General features: G+C 35.4%; 1 protein-coding gene across 1 annotated transcript; it reads right to left on the bottom strand.

The window, feature by feature from the left end:
- Window positions 1-6264: 6264 nt before the first annotated feature.
- CSN2 (casein beta) lies at window positions 6265-10329 on the bottom strand (the record flags this gene model as incomplete). The annotated part of the gene is made up of 5 exons (XM_019663203.1): window positions 10279-10329; window positions 9331-9357; window positions 8240-8263; window positions 8098-8139; window positions 6265-6768 (listed from the first exon to the last, which is right to left on the bottom strand). Coding segments are annotated over exons 1-5 (648 nt in total), but the record flags the coding sequence as incomplete, so codon positions are not given.
- Between the last annotated feature and the right edge of the window lie 15416 nt (window positions 10330-25745).

Below are 25745 nucleotides of genomic sequence, written 5' to 3'. Positions count from 1 at the left end.
ATTTACTAACCTTGAATCTTTAGGTCTTTAACAGTTGCCAAAATTCCCACAGATATGCAAAATTATTACTTAGTTATAGAAAGAAACACAAGAATAATTTCTATTCAGTATTTTTTTGGCCATCTTACTCCATACACCAAGGCGGTAGTATGGAAATTAGACCAGTTTCTAAGTATATCCATTTAAAGTATGCACTCTAACTGAAGACTTACCATGAATGGTTTAGACTATTACTAGCTTTAAAAGGAGGAAAACTCGGGGCCGGCCGAGTGGCTCAGTTGGTTAAGAGCTCACTCAAGAGTATGAGCTCTGAGCAACTAGCGGTTCAATGCCCTGCCCGAGCTGAGCTGCCGCTGAGCTGCCAACAGGTGGCAGGATGGCTCAGCTAAAAATAAAAAAATTAAAAAAAATTAAAAAAAAGGAGGAAAACTCTATGGCAACACCAATTATTAATTGACTCAAAAAAATCCCAATATGAACAACAGATGATCACATTATCCTCCATTTCAAGTAATGAGTGGTAAGACACAGAAGGGATCACAGAGTCGGTAAGATCAGATAGCTCCTTTTCTCCAGGTAAATGCCCCAAAACTCATATGTTGAAGAAAAGGACCAGGGATGGTAATATGATGTTATAGTAGGATTCTTTTAATAGAGTTTTGGCTTGTCCTTTATTCAAAGCATATAGATTCATAAACAAATTCTTATTTGGAAACTGGGGGTAGGGTAGATCATCACTCTATCTGATGATAGTTTTAGCCAGACTTCTGTTCACAAGACATATTCTGTTCACCAGAATATTTTTATATATCAAAATCTTCCTGATGAGGCTGCCATTAAATTTTTCCTAGGGGAAAAATGGTTAGCCTCACACAGAGATCAGTTCTGGTTTATTATTTCCCATTAAATAATTACCCTTCCACTATATATCTCTGGAAATTTTAGTTATCACTTTGCTTCAGGAGTTTACCTGCTATCACTTGGTTTGGTGACATTAGGCTCTTTCCACCTTCACTGGGGTCAGAAATGAAATTTCAAATACTATGTGCCTCCGACTAGAGCTCTCAGTCAACTGTGGGTAAGCAGAAAATACTTTTATAAAAGTCTATTCTTCATGGAAAGGATTAAAGGATAGTCATCTATGCTTTGTCTGTAGACATGGAGAAGTGATGCATCATTAGAATTAAGCATATTTATCTACAGATACTTATTAGTGTTTCCTTTTTCATTATGGTTACCAAACTGCCTTCTAGAGACCAACAGGTAACACAAGTGAGTTAAAAAATGTTTGCAAAAAAATGATGCTGATAGTGACCTGAAGAATATATGAGGTCTAATAATTAAGTTCACAAACTTGTTCCAATGACATTGCTAACCTTTTTTGATATCAGAGGGGTTATTCAGTATGAATTTGTACCCATTGGACAAACAGTTAGCCAAGTTTACTATTTGGAAGTGCTGAAAAGGCTGCATGAAAAAGTTAGATAACCTGAACTTCTCACTAGCAATTTATGGCTCTTGCATTATGACAATGCACCAGCTCACATAGCACTGTCTGTGAGGGAGTTTTTAGCCAGTAAGCAAATAACTTATTGGAACACCCTCCCTGCTCAACTAATCTGGCCCCAATGACTTCTTTCTTTACCCAAAGATAAAGTAAATATTGAAAGAAGAAATTTTAATGACATTCAGGACATGAAGTACAACATGACGACAGCTCTGATGGCCATTCCAGAAAGAATTCCAAAATTGCTATGAGTGGTGGACTAGCCACTGGCATTAGTACAGAGCTTCCCAAGGGGAGTACTTTGAAGGTGACCATAATGATATTCAGCAGTGAGGTATGTAGCACTTTTTTAAGGATGTGTTTGTGAACTTAATTGCCAGAACTCGTATATGTCTTCTTCTTCCACTATTCTTTCCAATTTATTGTTGCCATGCAGAAATACACATAAGTGAGACCAGATATTGGGACTCATAGGAGGAACTAGAAATATGTTTTGGTGTGTAAAATCTGAGTTTTGAATATGGTCCAAGTTTTTAAAATACAAAATGCACATTCCCCTTCTCTTTGTTGGCCAGATTTAGCCCCTAAGACACTAGTCTATAAATTCTGCTGTACATTAAAGAAAGAACTTTCTAGATTTTTAAATCCTTACTTCCAGCCCATATCAAGGTTGAATCCTGGTTATAGTGAAGCAAAAGCGAGCAGTGGGAAATTAAAGTAACCAATATCTATTGTGAGCGAAGAAAACATGATTTTACCATAAAAAAAGAGGCACATTGAGAGGTTCAGAAGTATTTGGGAGTTGAGGGTTCTTTAAATCTTCTGTATCTTCCAATATATTTTATTCCCCCCCAATAATTGGGACTCTACTTTCCTAAATTTCACATGAGATCTATCAAGTTTGTGAATTTCTGTCATTTTAATGGCTATAGATTGAATGTTTCTGTCTACCTTAAATTCATATGTTAAAAGTTTAATCCCAAATGTGATGGTATTCATAGATATTTTTGGAGGCAATTAGGTCATAAGGGTGGAACCCTCATGAGTGTGATAAGTGCCCTTACAATAAAAGATGTGAGAGAAATAATTTCTCTCTCTCTCTCTCTCTCTCTCTCTCTCTCTCTCTCTCTCTCTGTCTTTCTGCCATGTGAGTATCTACCAAGAAGATGGCCATCTGCAAGCCAGTAAGAGAGCATTCACCAGACAGAATCTTTTGGCACCTTGACCTTGGACTCCCAGCCTCCAGAACTGTGATAAATAAATATTTGTTGTTTAAGATATTCAGCCTATGATATTTTGTTATGGAAGCCTGAAGTGACTAAAACATTAATTGTGTACTTCAAAAACCAACCTTGGATTTTTTTTCCTTCAAAAACTTAAGCTGTGTGGCCATAAGCAGTGAAAGATCATAACATAAGAATTAGATTCTATTCTGTCAGGAATCTTATAGTGCCAAGTGATGTAAATAAATATGATCTCAAATTAGGTCTGAAAACAAGAAAGGAATTTATTAGTTCATGCAACTGAAAATTCAAGAGTGAAGTGCAGTTGAATTTAGGAACTTAAAGGTGGCCATTAACCTTTTTGATTATCCTTTATCATCACATCTCTTTGGACTAATTTAATTTGCAGGTGATAGGAAAGATAGCTTGCTCACGTCTCAGGGCTTTACGTTCATTCAGGTCCTAATCCCAGAGGAAGTGACTGCACTGCAGCTTCCTTGGGCCATGCTTCAATAGAAGAATGCTCTATGGCTCTGTTTGGATCACGGACCTCTTTCCTTGGATAATGGATTGTGGTATCATGATATTCCTGGACTGCATATATGCTCATTTCTTTATCCATGAGTCATTAAAGTCTTTTTCCTACATATTAAGATACATTAAATAATTGTAGAACTTCAAAATTAAATCTTTTACATTATTTGAGCTTTCACCATTTTTCAAAAATTTCTTCTTTGGGGAATAATTTTCAATGTCTTTCCATTTGCAAGTTTTGTTTTTAATAATTTCAGTAAAGCAGCTTTTTGTTTTTGGTTTCTCTACTTGTTAAAAAATTTGATCAAAGATTTTCAACTGATTTTTGAACAAAATGTAAACAAAATCTGTATTACTCAATATATTAACTTGCTAAGGCTGCTACAACAAAGTACCAGAACTTGGGTGCTTAAAACAACAGAAATTTATTATCTTATAGCCTGGAGGCTAGAAGTCTGAAATCAATGGGTTGATAAGGCCATGCTTCTTCTAAAGCCTATCAAGATCCTTCCCTGATTCTTCCTACCTTCTGTTGGTTGCTGGCAAACCTTGGCATTCCTTAATTTGTGGCTGTACCTTGTAATGCATCACTCCAGTTTGTGCTTCTGTCTTCACATGGCCATCTTTCCTCTGTGTAGGTATGTGTTCAAATTTCCCTTTTCTTATAAGGACAACAGTCATTGGACTTAGGGCTCAGTCTAATCCAGTATGACCACATTTTAACTTGATTCCATCTACAAGGAGATAGAATCAAGTGTTCAAATGTAGAAGTTGGTCGAGGGATAATTTATCACAATGAAACAATTACTCTATAGTCAGAGACAATGACTATCAGAGCGTTATGTAAGTCAGGTTCTTGGACATTACTGGCTAAAGCCACATAACCCAGCTCATTCTGATTGCTGTACTAGCTTTTGCTGTTCTGATATAAGTGGAATCAGTAATGTTGGAGCAACAGAGAACACTTATCATGTACTGCACAGTGCACTAATCACATTAAAACTTCAGTAAAATCCTTTGAATCAACGATTTTATAGATGTGGAAATTGAAGCTCTAAAACTAACTTTCAAAGCACCACTTAGCAACTATGTTGCAAAGCTGTGAATCAGATTTCACATTTGAAGCTTGTTTTCCTAGGGTGACCATTAAATTTTACATTCGATGCTCCGTACTTTTGTGAGCGAAAGGCACAAGTGTAATAGTTTAACTGGGCCAGTAAATGTAAAACCAACTTTCTAGTGCACACACGGTGTATGATCGCCCTATCTTTTTCCTCCACTTTTTTGATATCTTTTATTTAATTCAAAGCATTTAATTTAATTTAAATTCTTCCATGACAATTTTTAACAACAGTGATAATCTTAAATTAAAATTAAAGAGGCCAATTAGGTTTGAAAAATTATAATAAAGACAGGAAAACTTAAATATGCATAAAGGATTAATTTATTGAAATGACTGGTTAGGAAACAATAATGATAATAAGCACAATTCCAGAAAAGATTTTTATACATGTTTTTGATATGTTATGGTATTTCCAACTCAAAATTCAGCTTCTGTGGTATTCGTTGAATTAAAATTTGAAAAACAGAGGTTATGATCAAATTCAAATTAAGATGAATGTTATATAATACATAAAATAAAGAAATAAATTTTCAATTTTTTCATGTGGAGTCATTTAAAAATTATTAATTTTTGGTAACATGACACAAAGATTGAAAAGATGTCATATTTCCAGTCGCAGTCAATTCTGAGGAATAGAAAACAAATATAAAATTATTTATGTTATCTGATATAACTATTCATCTCTCCCCATTTGTAATTTTTATGTGACTAATTCATAAGGGATTTATTACAAATATACCATGCTCTGTTCTACCTTGCCTATAAATGTCTCCTAAAACCAAATAGCAGCTCACTTGAAATTGTTTTAGTGAAATGTCTAGTCTACCATGATCACAAAAATATTTGTATCTTAAGAATCTCAAAGCTATATTCCCATTTTTAATCCTCACACTTGGCCTAATTAATTTTATTTTGATCCATGAACTAAAGGACAATATGTAAATATTAAATGAGACACAAACAATTGAAGTTTATGGAACGTAAGGTAGAAATGTGAATGCAAGTTGATTTTTTTTAAAAAGCTCAAAATATTTACATGGAAATATAAGAAACTATTTTCATATTTTCCTAAAAATGATGATAATCACACAAAAGAATAGAGGCACTTGAAAGCAAACCAATCAAATATGTCAATAGCACATAATTAAAATTAAAATTATTTGAAACACCAAAGATATATAATTTCAGGTTAGTAAATAATAGTCAACTATTTAGATGTCAATGACACATTTATAATAAGTAAGTTGGTATATTGATGAAGCTTACCAAAAGTGAGAAGGGAATATTAACTTTGACATCCTCTTAGACCTAAAAAAAAAAAAGAAGAATAAATAAATAAATAATTCACTTTTTGGCAAGAATCCTTTTTCTAAAAATTCTATGAACAATGAAATAAGCCTCCCAATTGTTTGCCTCACATGTACATATATCAAAAAGAAGATATGAAATAAGGGATGTGGGGAATAGAGATGTGCATAAGGAAAACTTCAAAACTGTAGAAAATAATAAACCTTCTTTATTCCAAACCCACATTATCAAATTTAATTCTCTCTTTAGTGTGCCTTAGTCCTCTATATTCTCAACAGACCGATTAAATCAGAATCTCTGAAATAATTTTTTCCAAACACTCTACATAGAAAAAACAGAACAATTATATCTGAATCTCTGTGAGTAGGCATCCACATTGGGATTTGGAGGGAAAAAAGTTCTCTAAGTTATTCCATTGTGTAACCAGTGTTGAGAATCACTGATCTAAAACTATGTGTATTTTGGGTCCATTCATTATTCATTTATTGTTTTATCCTGGATCTCTCACTTCTTTTAGTACCATATATGCATCATGAATGAAGCAGCAGAGTTAGTAAATTTGGACTTACTTGTTGTAAGTTGAAAACTGGGGCAAGTGGTTGAGCCACAGGGTAGAACTGGTGGGCAGGGTCAAGCAGAGTCTCTTGGTACTGAAGGGCTTGGGCGGGTATATCTCCCTGGGGGTAAGCCATCATTTGCTGGGGAAGAGGCTGGACTTTGGGCTGAGTGAAGGGGAGCAGGGGCTGAGTAGGAAGCATGGGGGCCTGGAAAACAGGCTGGGGGACCTGGTGCATCACGGGCTGGAGCAGAGGCAAAGGAAAGTGTGGGGTTTTGACATGAGGGAGATTTGGGATTTGACGTTCAAAAAATGGCATAACTTTGCGCTTAGGAAAGGTGGTCTCCTTAGCTTTGAGAACTTCCATTATTTCAGGCTGAAGGTAAGGCAGCACCACAGCTGGCTGAGCAAGGGGAAGGACATTTTGTGGAAGGATAGCGTAAGGGATGGGCTCAGCATAAGGATAGACTAGAGGCTGTGGCTGAACAAAGGGTTGGGTTTTATCCTGGCGTTCATCCTGGGAAGAAGGAAAAAGAATCTTTGAGTCCATGATTCAGCTGTAATTGTCATTCATGATAATTAACTTCCTCTGTTTTGAACAATCATAACCGAGTGAAAAGAGAGAAAGAAAATATTTTACTTATGTTGGTTAAGAAATTATTTTGGTTCATGAGAAGACAAATGAGTTAAATACTCATTGAAGGATAGCTCATAAACTCCCTTCAGAGGTGGACACAGATCAAATGGGATTTCAAAACTTGTCTCTCTTTTTTCTGAGCTGTCTTCGATAGCTATAGCTGTACACTCTGGTATTCAACGTAATATGTTGATAATAGACCAAATTGTTTCTGTATAATGAAGGAAGACTTATTTTAAAAGACTTAGAAAAATAGCTCTAAGATTTATTTTTGTTTTAATGAAAAGTAAATATTAATTTGTGATTTAATTCAAGGAGTTACTCAACATCTGCCAACTTCTAGCACTACTTTCCTTGGTAGAAGGTAGTTATTGTGAGTCTTTAAAGAGGCATCGATTTGTAAATTCAATTTGACTTAGAAAAATATTTGGTGTAAGTTCTTAACAAACCAACCCCATGGATGAAACAAGGAAGCTGAACTATTACAATTAGATAAATATGTTACCACACATGTAGTTCAATTAAATAATGAATTTTATGTTGTCTAAGAAAATCTTTATTCTTAAGCAAGCTCTACTACTTAATAATTGTCTGATATTGTCACACAATAGTGTATTCAATTGTTCTGTACTGCACTTCTTTCATCTGTAATGGAAATTCTTTTATGAACAGCATGTATTCATAAATATTAATATAAGACCTACAAAATATTAATGTAAAGTCATTGAATATTTATAGTATGCTAGCTTAGCAACCTTAGGGAGTTTATGAATATTCTCAAATTACAGATGAAGAAACTGAAGTACAGAGAAACTTGGGCCCAATGTATGCAGCTAAAAAGTGATCAAATTAGAATTTGTGCCATATTGCTTTCCTATTCTCTTTCATCAACATATCCATCTTGAGAATAAGGGGAACCTAGTTCTCAACCTGGAAATGTTTCTAATAGCGTGCATTTATGGGAAACAGATACACCATCAGTAAAGTGAGCAAGTCAATAATAATTCTTAAGTATTTATTCTATACTCTGCAAATTGCTTATGAGTTTAAAAAATGCATTTATGTCTTGAAAACATATTTACTAAATCAAGGTTTTACTTTTTACACTGGTTTTTATTTTATTAACATCTTTAAACTGTGCATACACATATTTTGTATGCATTATATTTTATAATAATTTTAGAAATATACTCATCATGAACAAATTACCTCTCTTTGCTGCTGTTTCTCTTGTTCAGACTTCTCAGGTTTCTGCTAAAAAAACAAATCACATAAAAAGAAATGTTATTATCTGTAAAAATTAAATGTAGGAAATTTTGAAAATATGAACACTTATATATGAAGGTTTTACCTTGTTGATGTGTGAAATAGATTCCTTCAGAAAAATAAAAATGAAGTTAGATTAAGTTTTAATGAACGATTTTTATTTGTCAATATGAATCAGAAAAGGAAAGCATTTAATGGGTTAATGTGGACACATTTTTGATAATATCATGAAAAACAGGATAATTACTGAAACTTATATGTTGCACTGTTCTGCTTAAGCTTATTGTATAAAAGAAATATAGCTGAAGGTAGTCAAGACAGAAAAGAAAATTAGTGAACATAATACAAAAAGAGTCATTTAATAAGTGCTAATTTTTCTCTATCACTGTTTTCTTCTTTTAATAAATAATCTCTAATACCCCATCTGACTCTAAAAGAACAATATTAATAATACATTATAGTAACCATTGATAAATTCTGTTTATCATTCTTAGTTCATTTATTATGCTTATACTTCAAATGAATGATAAGAACTAAATACCTTCCTAAGGACTTGATGATACTCTTGTGAAGAGACAAAATATACCGATACACCATTTAACTAACGGGAGACGACAGGCCTCCCCCCAAAAAGTGGTGCAAGGGTAATTATCTACCTGACTCTTCCAGACAGATATAGGACTACAAATAAGTCTCACTGCCTCTTATTTACTAAGGTGACTATTGTAATTATGAAATGTGTCCATTTCCTTGTCTGTCCACTCACTACATTGCCAGCTCTTTTCTGCGGGCATCTGCTTTTCAGTTTGTTCCACAGCTTCTAGTCAATGTCTGATCCACAGAAGGCACTCAATAAATGTCAAAACAATGAATAATGTCAGCATAGAAAGAGCTCAAGACAAAAAAAAAAAAAGACTGAATAGTTCATTTAAAGAAGGTGGGGTGAGTGGAGTGACACAATTTCAAATAGCAAGCCTACGTAGAAAGTTCTTGAATACTGAATTCTGGAGACATTTATTCCATCCTTAAACACATATAATAAAAATTTACACCAGAACTTGTGTGTCAGAACTAACTGCATTGGCTTAAATGCCCTCAAGTAACACAATAGAAAGATTGTGTGGTATTTTACTGTTCCGAATTTGGGAAATTGCCTCAGAATGAACATTGTCTTACCTCACTATTTGACAGGCTTTCTACAGTCTGTAAAGAACAACAACAACAACAACAAATCAACAACTGGTTTCTCTTAGATCACCAGAGAGTGTTACTATTTTATGGTTGAAAATTTTTCAATGAATAAAAATATCTTACCTCAATGGATACACCGAATTCTACCTTTAATAAACAAAAAACAAAACACGATTTTGGTTTCCATAGCTAGCTCATTAGTAAATATTTTTCCTACTTACTTGTTACCTTCTTTTATGCAGTGCTATATCCTTCACAAATTTAAGAAATATGTTTTTTTATTTATGTTATGTGTCTTTTGAGAGCCTTAAAAGGTAATTGTTTTTATGTCTTTTATATTTGGTAACCCTAATGGTATATTTTCACTTTACCTGAATGAAGAACAATTTTTTATGGGTAACAGAAAAGAAGTTATTTTAGTTTGTAGTAAATAGTTTTTATTATGATTACAAACATGTTTATGATTATGATTATGGCCTGATACTCCACTCTCTGAATGTCTTTGGATAGACACAGGTAGGATTTGGCCCAGTACCCTAGGGTAAGAGGTACATATGTTTCGTCACGAGAGTAAGATATCTAGGCTGCACGTTTGCGCAATTGTGCTTGTGCGATATTATTCTTTTTTGTTGTTTTCATATTTGTTTCTTCTTGTTCTGTCTGTTGCTTATTGGTTTGTTTGTTTTTCCATTAGGGACTAGTGACACAGGTGTAGAAAACACTACCCAGATTTGTGGCTCTATAGGACACTGTTGAAATAGTGGCTGAATGTAAATTATTTTTTTAGAAGTTAAAAAAAATGGTTAAAATTCTGCTTTATTTGTACTTAATTATTTATACTTTATTTATTGTACATTTAAAATGTTGGTCATGTTTTTTTCTATGTGTAGACAGATAGTCCACTATATGTTAAATATATAGAGATTTTCTTACCTCCTTAGCAAGAGCAAGGGCCACCAGGCAGGCGAGGATGAGGACCTTCATGGCTATCAAGTCCTGTGAATGAGAAAATGAGGAAATGGTAATATAGTGGTCAATCTAATACATTTTATTATTTAGGCAGGGTTACTTTTCTTTTAAAGAATCCAAAGATAATGTAAAATTGACATGTCTGCATTTTAGAAAAAAATACTAATAGGAGTTTTATCATATAACCAAGGTCAAAATCTACTATGGCTCTTTACTCTTACATATCAATTTCATACTTCACTGGCAGTCATTCAGATTTTTTTAGTTATCAGCTCTACCTCACCTCACATTTTTTCACTTCATTCACAGTGTTATGAGATTTTTTTTGAAAGACAGAAAGAACTTATAAATATTTACAGAAGCTTTATTAATTGATTCATTTATTCAAAAGTGAATAATATTTACTTAGCACCCTTTATTGCCAAATGCTGTCTAGATGCTAGGATTATAGCAATGAACAAAATATTAAGGTACCAGCCCTGGTGGGCCCTCAGTTCTCTTGGGAAGAGACTGGTCAAAGAAAATGTACACATAGAAAAAGATCGTATTTTACTTTTACCTTTCTTTCCATTACTAAACTACACAGTTTCCATGAATATTTGGTTTAATCATATCTCTTTATTTCCAGTAAGACGGGGATTTTTATTTGAGCATTTCATTTATTTGCTCCATTTATCCAGATGCTTTTGTGAACTGATTTGTTTTTTCTTTTTTTTCTCTCTTTATACCCACTACAGAGTTTTCATCCACACACACATAATGATGTGTTTTCTCCTTTGTGCCATATAACTTTAGAGATCATACACTATGCCTCTTCTTTACTCTCTGATCTCTTGATGATTTACAAAAGGATCAGGTGCTCTTGTCCAGTCCCCACACCAGGCTACCACTTCTCGTAGCATAACATAAAATATACGTTAACAGTTTTGACCCAAAGATACAAAATGGTTCATTTTGTTGAATTTCTATCAATATAATGTTTGTATCACCAATATCTCTTGACATACAATCTTTAATCCCAAAATTTTAAACTAAATTTCTGAACTGAAAATATTTCATGAAAAAAGTCCCTATTCACTTGCAAAATGTTCTTTCCAATTTTTGAAACCTGAAAATAATTTTCTTTATCAGGGAAGAAATATATTTTTCTAGGTTTTTCTCATGAGTGCTATATAATCCTTTATTAATTTTACTTTAACACCTCCATAAATTTCAAAATAATTTTTCATTGTCAGGTTTAAAAAAAGAATATGTTACACTATTGGACATTATAATGGATAGGAAAGATCTATTGCATTTTTTATATTTTATAATTAGCACTTTATATACCAATTTTAAAGCCAGAACTATGTTATTGACTAATATATTCTAAGGTACTCTTTCTTTCAAATCTTCTTTTAGTTTGTTTTTGTTTCCAAGTCATCCATGTCTCTTCTAGAATATTTTTACACAGCAAAGCACTTTGTTTCTTTTTAACTTAATTCTGCATTGCATGTTTATTTTAATATTATTTTGAGATATTATATATTGAATAATAAAGTGAGATGTTGCATTTTGTAAACAAATTTGATGAATACCCTCTTTTTCTAAAAAAATTACTCTTAAACATTTCAAGTAGTACCTGTACCCAAACAACTCCCTCAATTTCTTGACTCAATATGCTACCTCTGTAAGCTACCTGTTGGATAAAATGTCCCCAATAATTATTCATATCCACATAATAATTTAAATATTGCTTTTATATCTGTGGTATATTTAATTAAATTGGAAGACATTTAATTCAGGAAATAGATCTTTTAATATAGTGTGTTAACTAGCCTTGTACTGAAAAATTGGTAACCACTATTATTACACTTTCTTAGACTCATAAAGCTTATGCAGTCATTATAATTTTTACCAAATCTTTATAGGCACTTCTACTTTTTAAAATCTAAGTGTTGAAAATAATGTGAGTGCTACATTTAGTACCATTATTTCAAAAACTATACTTAAGCAATTATTTTCTTCAGATAGCTCAACCTAGTTTGAAATAAACCTATAGAAGGAATACATCAAATTTATATCTGAAATTCTTACCTTTTTCCCAAAGTGGAGGATGAGAAGTGAAGGAGCAGTTAAGTGGATGATGGTCTGTCCGTTTTTGTGGCTGTTTATATACTGTATTTGATGGCATGCTAATTTTGTGGTTTGAAATAAAATCAATAGTGAGTTTCAATTCCAAGAAATTCACATGACTAGAAAATGATTTCTGCCTAATATCTGTACCCAGAAATTCTGGGGAGAATTTTAACAAGGGAGCAACTTACATCTGATAAAGGAAATCTGTCCAGGAAACACAACTGTCTAATAACCAAAGACAGTTACTGGAGGACAGTGACACTCTGGCCCTGTCCCCAAGTTACTGAGGACACAATTAGGTCTCTTAGGCTCTTGGTGGGTCCTCAAGATCTCAGTTGTGTGTGTGAGAATTCTATGTGAGATATGCAGGAGCTTCACCAAAGCAATTTCACGTTAACCTAAGCAGTTGTTCGTATGTTACGCCACAATGGAGATACTGACAACAGAAGTCCATGATAGCTTAGTCATGTAAGCCAAATGGTTAGCTCTCAGGGCCACTTTATTTGGGAGCAATAAATTATTCACTTAAAACCAATATCTTGTACACAAGAGGAATAACCCTTCCTCTGAAATGGAACATCTCAGAAAAAGTATCTGGATGTCTGGGATAGGCAAAATCCTTGGTAAATCTGTTATAAAACTTTTGCTAGATGTCATGGAGACTTAGCTACCTGGTAAATATTGTTTACCTTTTTCTCTTTCAAGCATAATATTATAGTAGCTTTTGTCTTTCACTTAGTACCAACCGTTTGTCAGGCATTATGCACATTTTAGATATTATCTTGTATATTGCCACAAAAACATCATGTGGTTGCTCTTTTTTCCATATTTTTGCTTAAGAAATTGAGAGACCAAAAGGTTAAGTATCTTGCCAAAATTATATTGTTTGTTAATGGCAAAGATACCGTTTAAAACCAGATCTCCCTGATTACATGTGTTTCTATTTAATTTCATGCAATGCCTATGTCTTAACCTCCTGAGATTTTGTTACAAAATTTAGCTATCAACCTAACATTTGGGTTTAAATGTGCATCATTTGTTATGCCTGGATTGGAGGAAAGTGGTACTCGTGCTGAATGTGAACAGAGGGAACTGATCTTTCAGAAGCCATTATTTTAGTTGGAACTTAAAAATATGTGTAGAATTTTGAAAAATGAGTCAATGAGAATAAAGTATCTTGGCTAAAGTAAATATAGATGCTTGAAAAGCCAAATACCAGCTTTGATGGATTTTTGTATTTTAGAATACATAGAGAGTATATAGTTTACGTTACTGTTGCAAGAGTTTGATGGAGTCGGATCATGGATGCTTTTGAATTTCAGATACACAGTGTGATATAATTCATTGGAAATAGAAAAGATATTAGAAATTTGAAAGGAAGAAGGGTTGTAAAAATTTTGGGGTTGTATGTATTTATGACAATATCTTAGGCAAATATCATGTTATTATACTAGTCTAAGACAAACATTATGGTGACCTCAGCTAGAGAGATGGTGCTGGGCATCTCAGGCAATAGGAAGACAAACTTATCATTAAATGTGAGAAATCAGGGAAATAAATGAATAGAATATGCCTGGATAATTGAAAAGTTAACCATGTTATAAACCACAATAATACACAAAGCTGAAATTTGAAAGGAGATACCTTAAACCTAGTAACTTTGAAGGTGTCCAGGGTGTGTTGTGAATTAAATATAATGCTCAAAGGAGAAGTACAACTGTATAGATGATTTTTTTTCAGACAAAGGAATAAATGAACTTCCCTTGAGGAAAAGTGGCAAGTGAGAAGAGAAATTGTCTAAGAACAGAACTCAAGATACCATGTGATTCAGGAGCTGGTACAGCAAAAGGAAATCAGAAAAATAGAGTATCAAGGAGAAAGGAGTAGAGGCTGATGGGAACCATGGGAGGAAATAGCTAGAAAAAAAAACAAGTGGAGTCAAAAGTGAAAATGCAACCCAGATATGGAGTAAGTTGGAAACAAAGAAGAGATTTTTGAATTTATGGAGTCATTATTACTGTAACCATTGAGATATACTCCAATTGGTTAAGAATAAAGGAATGTGTGAGAAATTAAAGGTAACTCTACTCTTCTGAGATTTTAGAAAAGGAGGTAAAAATACCTATGGAATGGTATCTATGTCTATAGGGACAACCAGAATCACAGGAAGGTAATTTTAGGATAGAAATTTGTAGCTTAAAAGAAACAGGCCAATGGTGAGAAACTGCTGAAACACACCAAAAGGGTAGGAATAAACTCATGGAGCAAGTTCCAGTAGAATCAGGGTCACAGCCAAAAGAATTAAACCTATACAGAATGTACCAATTTTTCTGAGTCAGGAGAAAAGGGGGAGAAGATGAGTATATATAATGCATACTTTGAAAGGGTAAAAATGTTGAAATCAAATGATCTTACATTTCCAGTGAGGTGCAGGGTGTGGTTTTCAATTTAGTGAGGGAAGTGTTTATGGGTTTGGGATATTTAAACGATCAAGCACTTTGGTTAATGTGAAAATAAAGATGAATGACAAGACCCACAACAGTAACTAATAACTAGAGGAGAGTAGGCCTCAGATTATTTTCCTTACCCAAGTACATTTATGGCAAGATATTTGCAGTATAATAAAAACAGGTCAAGAGAATTGTTGGAGGGCCAGCTGAGTGTTACAGTTGGTTAAGAGCTCGCTCAAGAGTTTGAGCTCTGAGCAACAGCGGTTCAAGTCCCGGCCTGAGCTGAGCAGTCGCTGAGCTGCCAACAATAGGTGGCAGGATGGCTCAGCTAAAAAAAAAAAAAAAAAGAATCATTGAGGTGGAGAGACAGGGTTGAATGTGTTTGTGTTAAAAAAGCTAATCAGCTTTAGCCTCAGGTATACAATGCAGTGGTGAGTGGTGAGACATCTACACTGTCCATGAAGTGGTCTCCCTGAGAAGAAAAATGCCCACCTCACACCCTACAAAATCTTTACAACATTATCGATTATTTAAAAAAAAAGAATAATCATGAAATATTGGTTGAGCTGGGAAGGAAGGTTGAGTAATAGACCAGAACACTAAAAAGGGCTTGAGTGACTAGAGTTAAATTAAAAGGCAAAAACCAGGCCTAAGGAGATTGAGCAATCTCGAGACGTGCAGATTTGAGCTTTTTATCAGATGGAAATTTTAGCATCAGAAAGAAGAGAACTACTGGATGATGACTTGATCCAAAGAATTGTCATGCATGCAGAATCCTGACGATAGGTGGACATGAAGACTATTGAAGGTAAAGAGTGAAATACATTCCATGTTAAATGCCTATGTTTGCCAGGCATTTTTCCAGTTGCCATGAATGCAACAATAAATAAAAAGGCATAATTCTTGTCTCTGAGGAGATGAAAACCTTTTTAGAAAAACAAAGATGAAAACTTACTTGTTATGAAATGTAATAAATATTTTAATAAAGCTTTAATAAGGTATAATTGGCACAAAGGAAATACCTAGTTCATTTTAGTTGATGGATAGGGGAGGCAAAGGGGACCTTCATGAAGCCATGAGTCCAGAGCATGATCTTGAAGCCAGATGAAGTGTTTGACCTGAGGAGGGGAGAGAATTATAGGCTAAAAGGAAAGGGATAACAGTGTCTTAGATATCAGAAACAAGTAACCACAACTAAATCAAGTAGTGAGAGTCATGAAGTGTAAGGAAGAGAGTAGTTGGAGATGAGAATAGAGAAAGAGGTTAGATAATGAAGAGCAAGGCATGCTGTGCTCCGAAGGAACATGAATTTTATTCTGTAGATAGTGGGGATTTGTTGAAGGGTTTTAGGAAGGAGAATAACATTTAGAGAGTAACTAGTATTAAAACAGGACTGCTCAAGTTTGGGCTCATAATTTTGTAGTGAGTTAAATGTTTATCAACTAATGTTCATAGAAGAACAGAAGACAGAAAGAAGAAAGGAGTGGAGCAGGGCCTTGCCCAAACTACCACAATAGTCTGAGGCAGTGCTCAAAAGTACTTAATATGTGCTTATTTATAAAAGCAGCCTTCAGCTTCTTTGGCTCTTTAGTGATCTATGTTCATAAATGTAATTGGCAGTTCGAGTCCTGGCCCAAGCTGAGCAACCACTGAGCTGCCAACAGGTGGCAGGATGGCTCAGCTAAAAAAATAAAAAAATAAAAATAAATAAATAAATAAATGTAATTGGCTGATTGTGTTTGACACTGCTCATTTTTACAATGCTTTTTTCTTTTGTTCACTGTCTGCAATACATATATTCAGGACTGAAGCACAGGTAGATGCCCTTCTAAAGTAAATAAAGTATTGGCATAATTAATGGTTTTCCTTCATAATGTAACTTGCGTTCACATCATGCTAAATGTATGAGAGAAGGGAACAGTCCTAATTGTCATATATGTTTTATATTGCTTAGAAAACCCAAGTCAGTGACTATTGTGAATTTTAACTATTCAACTAATATTGATTCTAAGACTATGTTCATACCGAGAAAGGTGGAAGCCATGAAAATAAAGAATGATGCAACCCTAATGGCATAGATCCAACTAAAAAGGCCATGTCTGCCCCTGTGTGTCCTATGTATTAGCTCTTGATTGCCCAGGGCACAGGCAAGAATGTGTGTTTTCTAAGAAAAGAAATACAAAGAAAGCATGCCTTACCCATTCAATATTTCCTTTCTATGTTCTCAGCAAAATACTTTACATATTGTGCTATAAATACATTTCCTTGTGACTCTTTCACTAATTTTGAATTACAGTAATCAGTATACTTATGGACTCATTGGGCCAGAAAAGTATGCAAAACGTAGATCAAGGAAATGGTTAACAATACACTAGAGAAAAAGGTTTGTCCAAGAAACAATTGAAAAGCCAGAGACTTGAATAACACCAGGTGCTAGAGGCCAAGTAAGCATCAGAACACAATCACAAGTAAGGGGCAAGGTTCCACGTGGGCAACCCAAACTCTCCCAATACATACCTTGAGTTACCATTTTATAAGGTAAAATAAGAATTTCACCTATTGAAATTTTATAAGACACCCTGGGTGAGGGGCAAGATATAATCAAAACAAAATGTTCTAGGACTATTTTTCATAAACAGAATTTATTCATCCAAAGTTCTTTCCCATATTGGGTGACATATTGGAAATATTCAGGCATGAGATTTGGGAGAAGTGCAAAGGTAAGAGCTGAAGCCATATTAATAACACCCTCAAGAAGGAAAGCAGATAGAAAGCAGGACAATGAGTACAATAAAGGGAACCAAAATCTTCAGAAAATAAGAACTGTAAGAAATGCCAAACATCGTCCATATGGTGTTTTAAAGATGTTTTACAGATGGGGGAACTGAAGAAGTGAGAATTTGCATTATTTGCTCAGGATCCTACAGCTATTTGGAGATAGAGCTGGTACTAAAAACCTCTGCTTACTGAGTAATATAATATTTGACGCACTGTTTAATAACTTCCAAACATAGAGGGGAAAATAAAATAAAACAAATAGTGTATATTTGCATAATGATGCAGTTTTATGAACAATATAACATATAATTGATTACTCTTGAAAATTATTAGATAAGGATAGATATTTTAGAATTATTTATATAGATGATTTTAATTCTTTCCATGAGATTTTTTCAAATATAATAAAAGAGCATCTTATATCTTAAATACAGCTATTAAAATTAATTTATAAAGTTATTCAAGAATCATAGAATAAGATTCTGTGAGCAGGCAGATCATGGAAACATAAAGCTCAAGGTACTAAGTATAGGACACACTCTTAATCCTAGTTATTCTTATCTTACATATACAATCATGTGTTTCTTAACTACAGGGATGTGTTCTGAGGAATGCATTGTTAGGCAATTTCATCCTTGTGGAAAGACATAGAGTACCCTTATATGAACCTAGATGGTATAGCCTATTGCTCCAAGGCTACAAGCCTGTACAAAGCAAGAGATAAAGTCATGCACAAGTGAAAATTGTGCATCAAGAGAGTCCCTAAACATGAGATGTATGAGGCTGCTGTCAGCATAACAAGGCATACTGTTTTACAGCAATTTTTTTTTTTAAGATTTTTTTATTGGGGAAGGGAAGATGGGAACAGTGCTGGGGAATTGGGGGAAGGGGAACAGACAAGTTGCTGTCCTTTTGTTCTTCAGTCTAGTTGTGGAGGACGTTGCTTCACTGGCCCAAGTTGGCACCATCATTTTGCTCTTCCCAAGCAAGGCAGATCAGTCGCCAGCTTCTGGCTGGCCGCTCTCTGCGGCTGCTGGCTGCTCATGCTGGCTGCTGGCTACATACGGTAGCCCATGGCAAGCAACCCACTGCCACAGGGGCTGCAGCCTACGCTGTCGCCGGCGACTCACAGCAGCCCAGCTCCTGTGAGCTGTTGTTCAGCATCTTAGCTGTGGAGGGCAGTGTCACTGGCCCTCATATGTGGGATCCGAACAGGGGTCCTCTGGCATCCCAAGTCAGTTCTTAACCATCGTGCGACTCGGCCGGCCCAGCAAACTTTTTTTAATAAGTAGAAAGACTACACTCTAACATAATGATTTAAAGTATAGTATAGTAAATACTTAAACCAGTGACATAGTTGTTTATTATCATTTTCAAATAGTATGTACTGTACATAATTGTGCCACACTTTTACACGACTGGCATCTTAGCAGATTAGTTTATACAAGCATCACCACAGACATATAAATAATGCTTTGCACTCCCACATTACAATGGCTATGATCTAACTAGGTGATAGGAATGTTTCAGCTCCATTATAATCTTATGAGACCATTGTCACCTATGCCCTCTGTCGTTGACCAAAAAGTCCTTAAATGGCACATGACTATAATCATAAAATTTCCCTCAAGTTTCTGTTGCATATTTGAGCACACACTATATGTTAGACTGGGGCTTCTGAACCTCTGTGCTATTGACATTTTGGGCAGGATCATTCTTTACTGTGAGGGTTGTCTTGTGCATTGTGGGATGTTTAGTAGCACCACTGGTCTTTACCCATAAGATGCCAATAGTAACAACCACTAAGCTATTAGAATAAAAATGTCTCTAGAAATTTGAAAATCTCTTCTGGGAAGGCAAAATCATCCTAGGTTTAGAACCACCATGCTAGATGATGCAAAAGGTCATATAATGATACAAAGATGAATATGGCATGGTCTCTGCTAACAAGCAGTTCATAAATGTGGAAGGACAGATACCTAGACTTGGTCATGTATGTAATTTCATCACTCCATAATCTTTTTTTTTTAAATTGGGGAATTGGGGGATGGGAACAGAGCTGGGGAATTGGAGGAAGGGGAACAGACAAGTTGCTGTCGTTTTGTTCTACAGTCTAGTTGTGGAGGACATTGCTTCACTGGCCCAAGTTGGCACCATCATTGCGCTCTTCCCGGGCGAGGCAGATCAGTCGCTGGCNGACAGTTCTAGCTTCATTCTAAAAAAAATTGAGCGATTTGGTGGAGTTTTGGAGATTTTACAAGTTGAAGATGGAAGACCAAACTGCATTTTTGCCATATTTTACTGTTTTACTTCCATAAAGGGAAGAACGTGTGTCAAACTTGTGAAAAGTTGCATAAAGTTTACGGTGACAATGCTCTACAAGAATGTCAGTGCCAATGATGGTTCATGAAATTCCATGCTGGTGATTTTGAACTCAACCATGCTCCTCTGTCAGGGAGGCCACCGAGGTTGATGGTGACAAAATAAAGGCAATGATCGAGTCAAATCCACGTTACACAACACGAGAGATTGCAGAAACATTGAACATCCATCATTCAAGTGTTCACAACCACCTGAAGAAGCTGGGATATGTAAGCAAGCTCAATATTTGGGTTCTGCATGAACTCAAAGAAGTTCATTTGATGGCACATATAAACATCTGCAATATGCTCATTAAACGTGAGGGAAACGAACCTTTTTTGAAGCAACTGATAACTGGTGATGAGAAGTGGATTGTTTACAACAATATGGTGTGCAAACAGTCTTGATTCCTATGTGATGATTCTCGTCAAATGACATCGAAAGCAGACATTCATAAGAGAAAGGTTATGCTGTCAATGTGGTGGAATTTTAAAGGTGTCGTGTTTTCTGAGCTCTTAGCAAGGAACCAAACAATTATTTTGAATGTGTACTGTCGAAAATTGAACAGTTTGAATGAATCCATCATCCAGAAACATCCAGAACTTGTTAATTGTAAAGGAGTTATGTTCCATCGCGACAACGCGAGACCACACACAAGTTTGATCAACTGTCAAACGTTATTGGAGCTTGGATGGGATGTGTTGCCACACCCACCATACTCACCTGACCTTGCAAGGTCAGACTTCCACTTGTTTTGCTCTCTTCAAAACTCCTGGTGTGGTATAACATTCAGTTCAAATGAGGCTGTAAATCAGCACCTTGTTCAGTTTTTCGCAAATAAAGACAGGTCCTTCTGTGAAAGAGGAATTATGAAGCTCACTGAAATATGGCAAAAGGTTATCGAACAAAATGGGCAATATATCATTGATTGATTTTGTTCTTTATCTAAATAAATGACCTTTAAATAACATAGAAAAAAATACATCATGATTTTTCCAACAACCCAATAGAAGTAAAGAAATATACATAGGGACAGCCGAGTGGCGCGTTGATTAAGAATTGGCTTGGGATGAGAGAGGACCCCGGTTTGGATCTCACATATGAGGGCCAGTGACACTGCCCTCTAGAGCTAAGATGCATAACAACAGCTCAACCTGGAGCTGGGCTGTTGGGAGTCATCAGCGAGGGCGTAGGCTGCAGGCCCTGCTGCAGTGGGTTGCCATGGGCTGCCGTGTGTAGCCAGCAGCCAGCGTGAGCGGCCAGCAGCTGCAGTGAGCAGCTGTCCAGAAGCCGGCGACTGATCTGCCTCACCTGGGAAGAGCGCAATGATGGTGCCANCTGGCTGCTCACGCTGGCTGCTGGCTACACACGGTAGCCCATGGCAACCCACTGCAGCAGGGGCTGCAGCCTACACCATCACCGGAGACTCACCGCAACCCAGCTCCACATTGAGCTGTTGTTCAGCATCTTAGCTGTAGAGGGCAGTGTCACTGGCCCTCATGTGTGGGATCCGAACCAGGGCCCTCTGGTGTCCCAAGCCAGTTCTTAACCAGTGTGCCACTCGGCCAGCCTTCATCACTCCATAGTCTTAATTTCACCCTTCCCACTCTCTTTTACCATTTGCTATCTACTAAATAAATCCCTTTTAAAATCTGAAGTAAAAAATTATTTGAATCCCACAAAAACTTAGACCTTCCAATAAGCTTGTCAAATTTTCAATGCCCCTTAAATTCCTTATGTCTATATGTCACTCCTCTTTCACTTTGAATTTCACAGTAGCATTATTGTCACACCTTTATCTATAGACACAAATTCCCTACTCATCTCTGATTTAACTATACTGACTTTAAATTATTTCCTAGGTTAATCCAAATTCTACCATCTGTCCCTGTGAATGTAGCTGAGAAAAAAAATACTCAACCATGATAAATGTTCTCTCTTTAAAATGAAGTCCAGCAGTCACATTATATATTTACTCCAACTTTCTTAGACCATCAATTAATATTGAAAGCAACAACACTTCTTCCCTATCTGCATGTCCAACAACAAATGACTTTGCTTCCCATTTTATTGAGAAGATAGAAGCAACCAGAGATGAGATCTTCAAAAAATATCTGTCAAAAAATAACCCCCTCCCCTCTATTTATTTCTCCATATACTTCATCTGTTACTCTTGAGGAGTTACTCCTGCTCTTAGCAAAGCCAAACACTAATCTTGTGCACAAGAAACCATACCTTTCTGTTAACTAAAGGAATTTGCATATGTCACTGGTTTCCACTCTTTACATCCTTCCTATCAACATTTTATAATTTCTTCAATCTAAGAAAAACATATCATGCTCTTGATCCCATTCCCTTGGTAATGCTACCCCATTTCTCCCCTACTGTTTTTCAAGGGTAGGGGAAATAACTTTTTCAAAAGTTGTCCATACTTGGCATTTCCAGTTTCTCATCTCCCTTTTTTTTTTCTTGTAATCAGACTTTCATGTCTGCAGTCCATCAGAACTTTTAACAAGGTCAAGATTTACATTCATTTCTCTAAATCCAGTGGTTATTTCTAGGTCTTCTTGTGCTATCACCAGCATTTGACATTTGTGACACTATCTTTGTATGGCTTCCATGACACTATACTCTCCCAATTCTTCTACTTTTTGGCCACTCTATCACTAACTCACTGACAGTTCCTTCTCATTTAGAAGACATGTGATGAAAAGTGTCCTAGGGTTAGTTCTTGGAATTCTCTTTTCTGTCTGTACTTATATCTCTGTTGAATTTATTCAGCCTCATGTTTTTAATTATCAGTTTATGTCTTCAAATTTAGCTACAAAACCCAACCTCTCCCCTATATTCCTGACTTGTATATCCAACAAGTTAATCTCCTTTGATGTCTTAATAGGGAATATCAAACTTAAAATATCAAGAACTGATCCCCTGACCTTCTTCCAAACCTTGCTATTCTTACAAACTGTCCATTACAATTGACTTCCTGTTGTACTTCAGGCCAAAAACTACTTAGTCATCTTTGACTCCTCTCCCTTTTTTCTCACATCCCACATGTGATCCATTAGCAGATCTCTTTGGCTCTATTTTCAAATGGTATCCAAAATCTGTCACTATCACTACTTTCATTGTTACCACTATGGTTCAAGCCACCATTATTATTGGATTGTCGGAAAAGTCATGATGTATTTTTTCTATGTTTTTCATTACAAAAATGCATCATGACTTTCCTGACAACCCAATATATTTTCCTTGGATTATAGGAATGGCCTAATGAGTTTCACTTCTTCCCTTCAGGCTGTTTTTAAATGAGAATTCAGATCGTTGCTCTTAAATGCAATTCATAGTATTTCATTCCATTGCATGCAACCTTCCATTGGTTTTCTATCACTTCTTTGCATTAAAATTCCAGATCATTAAAATGACATGAAATACCTTACTTCCTTTGGCCCTTTTATGCCTCTCTGACCTCATGTCCTTTATTCCCCATTTAGCTCCTGCTCTTGTCCTACTTGCCTCTTTGCTATTCCATGAGCACACTAGATGAGCTGCCACCTCAGAGCTTTCCATTTGCTGTTTCCTCAGTCTAGAATTTTTTCGCCTCTCTTCTCTTCTTAAGTTTTCCCTTACCTTTTTCATGAGGCTTTTCCTGAATATGTTACTCAACACTCCTGACATTTTCTACTCCACCCCCTTTACTTATTTTTCTTCTTAGTATGCAATACAGGCTAAATACTATACATTTTACTGTTTTTAATCATGATTTTTTTTTTGCTCCCTGTCTACAACTGCTTGTGCTTTTGTTACCCTGTACCTTTATAAATCTGTATCCTTTAAAAAGAACATAAACTTTCTGAGGGCAATATCCCAAGAACCTATAACAGTGCATCTAGTTTAGTTTAAATAAGTTTAAATGTATTATGTAGCAAGCTTAAATATGTTTATTTAAATAGTTTTAATAACTATTGAATGAGTGAGTGAATGAATGTATCTATGTTATTGACTAAAATACAGCATCAGTGTAAATAGTCTTTCAGTGAACACACCAAATATGCAATGACTTCACTTATCTGAGTCTTGGAGAGTATTTTCACAGAAATGTTCAAATTTCAACTTTGTCTTGGAAAATATATGAGTATAGGGGTTCATTAGTCAGAAAATATGAAGAGAGGGCATTCTCTGCCAGCCATTCATGGGAAAGTCATGAAGATGTGAAATTGCTGTATGTTTTCAGGACATGTTGTGGATAAGGCATAAGGAGAGGCAAAAAGTGAAGCCAGAAATATCTCCCAAAGAAGATATGGAATGGCCTTGAGTGCTCTGTTAATATCTTGGATATTATTTTGCATATCATATGAAGCCATAAAAATATTTTTTGCAGGAATATGACTTGTCACATCTGTTTTGCAAAATAATTCTGAGAATAATATGGATAATGACTTGAAAAATATCAGGTTAGAAGTAAAAAGACCGATTAGGAAACAAATTACAATTATTCAAGAATGAGAGGGCCGGCCGAGTGGCATGATGTTTAAGAACTGGCTTGGGATGCCAGAGGGCCCCGGTTCGGATCCCACATGTGAGGGCCAGTGACACAGCCCTCCACAAAAAAAAAAAAAAAAAAAAGAATGAGACAGGAACATGAATAAGGCACTGCCAACAGTGGTAACTATTACTATCATCCTTCCACAAACAACAAACCCCTCTAAAACTTCTCTCATAGAACCAGCTTCTGCTCAAAATACTCCTAAAATGGGACCCTCCTACTAAAAATCTACCTGTTTTAGAACTTTGTTTCTGTTTAATTATAATTTAAATAAGCTTATTCCAATTCTAGTTTTAGGAAGTTCTAAAGGCCTTCCTAATATTTGGCAAAAATGATTCACAACAGCACATATTCATTGCATTAATTTTGCCATAACCATTTATCCACCTAATAATTATTCCCAGGCAACTCTAAACATCAATTGGCTCTTTAAACATTCATTGGCTTTTCCTCTGTACAAACTGGAGCTCTTAAGGAAGCGTTATGGCTCTATGATTTCAAGAAATCTCTACAATTTTAGGCTCAAATATCTACAGTAGGATAAAAGTAAGAACTGAGATGGGGAAGGCATTTATTAAGCTGTCACACATGACAGGCCCTATCCAAAGTACTTTACGGATATTAATTTATGTAGTTCAATCAGTAAGTGAGTCCATAGAAGCCAGAAGATAACCCCTAAACGTTACTTCAAAACAATAGGCAAGCAATGAGAGCATAAATGATGTAAGGCTCTCCATTAGTGGTGTCTCCAATGACTTTCATTCAATAGGTATTTACTGAGTGACTTATTTTTCAAGTGCCTGGCTGTTAAGATCTATTCTGGATCCTGAAGACACAGCAGGAAACAAGAGACAAAATCCATGGCTTCTGGGAGCTTACATTATAATTGGGAATGATAAACTATTGGGTTGTCAGAAAAGTCATGACACATGTTTGTGACAGATGGCACTAGTTCATTTTTCAAAGTACTAGAGTAATTCGCATTTATGTTATTGTCATGTAATTTGACAGCTGACAGTTTTAGCTTCATTCTAAAAAAAATTGAGCGATTTAGTTGAGTTTTGGAGATTTTACAAGTTCAAGATGGAAGACCAAACTGTGCATTTTTGCCATATTTTACTGTTTTACTTCCATAAAGGGAAGAACGTGTGTCAAACTTGTGAAAAGTTGCATAAAGT

This window comes from Hipposideros armiger, unplaced genomic scaffold, assembly GCF_001890085.2.
Source record: "Hipposideros armiger isolate ML-2016 unplaced genomic scaffold, ASM189008v1 scaffold_386, whole genome shotgun sequence".
Taxonomy (NCBI): Eukaryota; Metazoa; Chordata; class Mammalia; order Chiroptera; family Hipposideridae; genus Hipposideros; species Hipposideros armiger.
Note: the sequence above shows the minus strand (reverse complement) of the source record. Positions and strands in the feature narration are given on the sequence as shown.